The sequence below is a fragment of the Phanerochaete carnosa genome (genome assembly GCF_000300595.1).
Source record: "Phanerochaete carnosa HHB-10118-sp unplaced genomic scaffold PHACAscaffold_294, whole genome shotgun sequence".
NCBI classification, from domain to species: Eukaryota; Fungi; Basidiomycota; class Agaricomycetes; order Polyporales; family Phanerochaetaceae; genus Phanerochaete; species Phanerochaete carnosa.
In genome coordinates, this window is record NW_006767921.1 from 1 (window position 1) to 4,664 (window position 4,664).

A 4,664-nucleotide genomic window follows, 5' to 3' on the forward strand; every position below is an offset into this window, starting at 1 on the left:
GTCTACGGTCTGAGCGTAGTCGCGCAGATCGAGTTGTGAGAAGACAAAGTTGGAGTGAACGAAGAATGCTGGGTGGTCGGGGGGACAGGCGCTGTCAATGCCGTGCACGGTGTGGCCGGCGAGCATGCACACGCGCCTCCCGATGTTGCCGTTGCAGCCTGTCACGGCGAACTTCATGGCTTGGGTGTCCCCTGATGGTGGTTGTCGGGAGCAGAAGGAGGGGCGTACTGAGTGCTGATATTAGTACTTGTGATAAAATGTGATGTAGGGCTAGTACGGCTACCACTGCATAGAACCACTATTCTTCTGGCGAGAGGCTGCACATCACCAGCGCCTTTGATTTCCGACACAGTCTCCGACCGGCGAAGTCCGCGCGCGCTAGAATAGCTGGGTACCGAAACCCGAAACCGCACCGGTAAGTACCCCTTCTGGCTGTCCTCCAACATCTGAATCGCCATCAGAGTCAGTCTAAGACCAAACTTGGAAAACCTTGATTTGCGAAATTTCGAGTCGCAACGGCCGTAGCTGTGATGAGACCCGCCCCGCCTCGCGAAGCTCTGTGCATGATGAAGCACCCCAGGATCATCATGGCACGCAGGTGCTCCCTCCGATGTATATAAGCTCGCCTGACCGCCATAGCCAAACCACACATTCCTCGCCATTCTTAGTTCGACGACCTCACAGCTCTTTTGACCCCACGTCGCTCACACCGCCATGTACTTCACCATCCCCATTGTCTTGGCTCTCGCTGCGACAACTGCTTTCTCGTTGCCGTCCCCCAAGGACCGGCGCGAGGACGGCATCGCTCGTCGTGCCCGCGGCGGGAATAACTCAAGCCCCAATCCGAGGGACAGTCCTCAACCCCAGTTCTCCTCCACCCTGTCTGGCGCTGTCTTGAATACTACTGCAGTAAGTCTCCTATTATGTCTCTGTGAAGTGCGCTGACAGGCTTCACTTTCGCATAGGGCACGGTCACGGGCGTCACCGGCTCGTTCACGGTTCCGACACTTAATGTGCCTGAGGGCGATGACCCGCAGGCTCTCTACGCCGTAGCCACCGCAATGGGCCTTGATTGGCTCGTCTGCCAGAATGGTGGCATCGTAACTGGTATTATCGCCACCCTTCAGAACGGTACAGAGACATTTACTGGTCAGTCCGCGCTCATATTGCCCTCCTCCTCACATGCTGACAAATCACCTATACTCCCGCAGCCTATACCTTCGGTTTCCCTGGCAGCACCATCCTCATCTCGGACTTTACTGTCTCGGCAGGCGACAACATCACGGTTAATGTCACTGCGACGAACGCGACGTCGGGGACGGTGGTCATTACCAACCAGAGCACGAATCAGACCGTCTCCGAGGTCGTTCCCTCCGGCCCTCTGTGCTTGGAGGAAGCAGACGTGCTCATAGAATTCTATAATTTGGATGGGACCCAAGTTCCCTTTGCCGACTTTGGCACGCTCAACACCACTGGTGCATCTGCCCAGACCTCCTCAGGTCCTCTCGGCTTCTCTGGCACGACCACTTTCGACTTGGAGCAGAACGGCACTGTTCTTACTTCCGTCTCGGCCTCGAACTCGAGCGTCCAGATCACGTTCCTGTAATGTGGCAGAAAAGATGTAGGTTATGTGGGTTTTGGGAAGTGGAAAGGAGATGGTGGTGTATGATTTGTTTGTATATCCCGCGTGTTAGAAGGACTAGACTTTATTAACATTTATTTATTTTCGCCCAACTGAGCAGCAAAACCAATTGTCAGGCCTTGTCAGGGACGGTATTCACACAACGAGCAAAACCCGTAATTCAGTTTGCCTGTTGTGTCAGCACAATCCCGTCCGAAACGTCGCTTCAGTACCCGAAACCGCATCTCTTCACTGAGTCTTCAGGCTGTCCTCCAACATCTGAACGTTCTGAACGGCCATCAAAGTCAGACCAAGGCCAGACTTGGAAAGCCTTGACTTGCAACATTTCGAGTTGCAACGGCCACGATTGTGATCAGACCCGCCCTGCTTCGCGAAGCTCCGTGCATGATGACGCAGATGCACCGCAGAATCGTCGTGGTGCACAGGTGCCTGCCGGCCAGGCCTCCGATGCATATAAGCTCGCCTGGCAGCTATAGCTAAGCTACAGATTCCTTGCCTTTCTTGGCTCGACGACCTCGCAGCTCTTTTGACCCCGCGTCGCTCACGCCGCCATGTACTTCGTCATCTTCTTGGTCTTGGCTCTCGCTGCCGCGATTACCCTCTCGCTGCCGTCCCACAAGGACCGGCGCGAGGACGGCATCGCTCGTCGTGCCCGCGGCGAGCTCAAGTCGAACCCCAGTTCGGGCTACAGCTCACAATCCTAGTTTTCCCCAACCCAGGCTGGCGCCGTCTTGACTACGACTATAGCGAGTCTCCTCTTATGCGTCTGTGTGTTGCGTGAGCTGACAGGCTTGACTTCCGCGTAGAGCACGAACACAGCTGTCGCCGGGTCGTTCTTGAATCCAGCGCTCAGTGTGCCTGCCGGGGACGAAGACCAGGTTATCGCCTGCACCTTAGTCGCCGCGGTCGACATTGATTGGATGGGCTGCCAGACCGGCGGCATCCTGGATGGCTTTCAGTCCTTCATCTTCGATGGTTCAGTGAGTTCTACCGGTCAGCCTGCGCTCCTTGCGCTCCGCCTCGCATGTTGACAAACCATCCATTTTCTCGCAGCCTTTACCACGAGTTTCCCTGGCAGCGTCGTCACCCCCATCTCGACTTCAGCGTCTCGGTCGGCGACAACTTGAACATCACGATAAGCGTCACTGCGATGAACGTCACGTCGGGCACGGTGGTCATTACCAACCAGAGCACGAACCAGACCGTCTCCCGGGTCGTCACTTCCGGCCCTCTGTGCATGATGGAGGCAGACTGGCTCATCGTGGACCTCGAAGAGGGATTCCAAATTCCCTTCCCCGACTTTGGCTGTCTCAACTTTTACTGGTGCGTCTGCCCAGACCTCCTCAGGTCCTCTCGGCCCCTCTGGCGCGACCATTTTCGACTTGAAGCAGAACAGGACCATTCTTACTTCCGTCTCAGCCTCGAACTCGAGCGCCCAGATTCTGTACCTCTAATGCGGCAGAAAGGACATAGGTCTTGTGGGTCTCGGGAAGTGGAAAGGAGATGATGTATGACTTGTTTGTATATCTCTCGTGCTGGAGCTGGAAAGACCAACATTTATGCAGCACTGCCTGTATCGCTGAATGAAATCCGCACAGACACGACGAACAGTGCTGTGCCGAAATGTTACGTCTGCACCCAACATTCTGTAGACATTGGCGTGCGAACTGCCGCCTCGACGGGAAGACCGGGGATTCTGCATGATCCGTCGCTTCAACGCCCCGAAACCGCGTCAGCCCTTCCAAACAGTGCCAGATCGCCATCAAAGTGTGTTCAAACTGAAGCCGCTTCGGGCACGCTTCAAACGATTTCAAGCGAGGAGGCGAGACGTTCATGAAACGCGCATGAACTTTGACCGCATATATCCAGTATCGTTCGCAGACAAATACGAGGCCGCGGACTATGAGATTTGCTCTTGTCTTAATACAGTGATTACTGTCACGGTATAACCTTGCGGTTCTTGCTTCCGAAGCTCTTCTGTACTGGTACTAGTACTGTTTCTCCGAGCAGCTATTCAAAGTACCGAAGCCGTTCTAAACTACCCATGTGTCGCACAGGCCGACAAGTCACGGGAGATGTGAGTCAAACTTTCATCGACTTCCAGCAAGGGGCTGACACTGAGAAAGAAATAGAAAAGAAAGGAAAGGAAAATAAGAGAAAAGAAGAGAACAGAAAAACAACTACAGCCAGCAGCAGCACTCCGTGGGCCTTGTAGCTCTAGCAGCTCAGTCACCAGTGGAAGTGACCCCTGTTACCCTGCGGCTGGTAAACGTCACTTTATTCACCATAGCATCTGGGACACACCCCATCAGACTAGTGGTGCCTTGTGAGTGACCGGTAACCTGACAATCTATGGGCAGGCGTTGTAGAAGCCGGTGGAAGGCAGGTATAGCAGCACTACAGATCACGCGCATTCCAACCAGTCTTCACGTGCCTCGGCACGGTAACTGGATACGTGGTGTTTAAATTCGAGCTAGGAGAATTATATGGATATAGATGTCAGAACGGGATACGTACGATCTTAACATAGGCACCTCCTGCCCGGTCGACGCGACGGGGCAATCCCGTCGCGCAGGCGCCTCTTACCCACGTGACTCAGCGCGCGCCATAGCCCACTTCTCTGCTCCCTCCATCAGCCCTCAACTAAATGGCGTCCTCGCGCTCGTCCAGCCACGCCGGGCTAGCAAACTCCTTCTATGGCTCGACGGGGCTCGTCCCAGTCGCGAACGGCGGCGGTACGCCCGCGACGGACGCGGTGCTGCGCACGCGGCTCCTGCTCCTCGGCATGCGTCGGTGCGCCCTCTCCCCCCTCCCCTTCTCCTCGCGCGAGTGCCAGAGGCTGACACGAACGCAGGAGCGGCAAAACGTCGATCCGCGAGGTGCTCTTTGGTGCGCTCCCGCCGAAACAGGCGTTCTACCTCGAGATGACGACGCGCGTGCAGCGGCACACGTACGAGTGAGTGCGTCGCCCCTGCTATCTCTTCTCTCGCCCCGCGTCACCCCTTGTGCGCTCCCCGCTCAC

At 55.9% G+C, this 4,664-nt stretch overlaps 2 protein-coding genes across 2 annotated transcripts; both read left to right on the top strand.

Moving 5' to 3' along the window:
- Positions 1–974: 974 nt before the first annotated feature.
- On the top strand, positions 975–1,606 carry PHACADRAFT_108325 (uncharacterized protein; the record flags this gene model as incomplete). The annotated part of the gene is made up of 2 exons (XM_007402631.1): positions 975–1,149; positions 1,212–1,606. Coding segments are annotated over 2 exons (570 nt in total), but the record flags the coding sequence as incomplete, so codon positions are not given.
- A 587-nt stretch (positions 1,607–2,193) lies between these two features.
- Positions 2,194–4,602, top strand: PHACADRAFT_202441 (uncharacterized protein; the record flags this gene model as incomplete). Its single annotated transcript, XM_007402632.1, has 4 exons — positions 2,194–2,320; positions 2,462–2,622; positions 2,721–2,965; positions 4,497–4,602. 4 exons carry the CDS (start codon positions 2,194–2,196, stop codon positions 4,600–4,602), a joined length of 639 nt encoding a protein of 212 aa, XP_007402694.1.
- Positions 4,603–4,664: the final 62 nt, after the last annotated feature.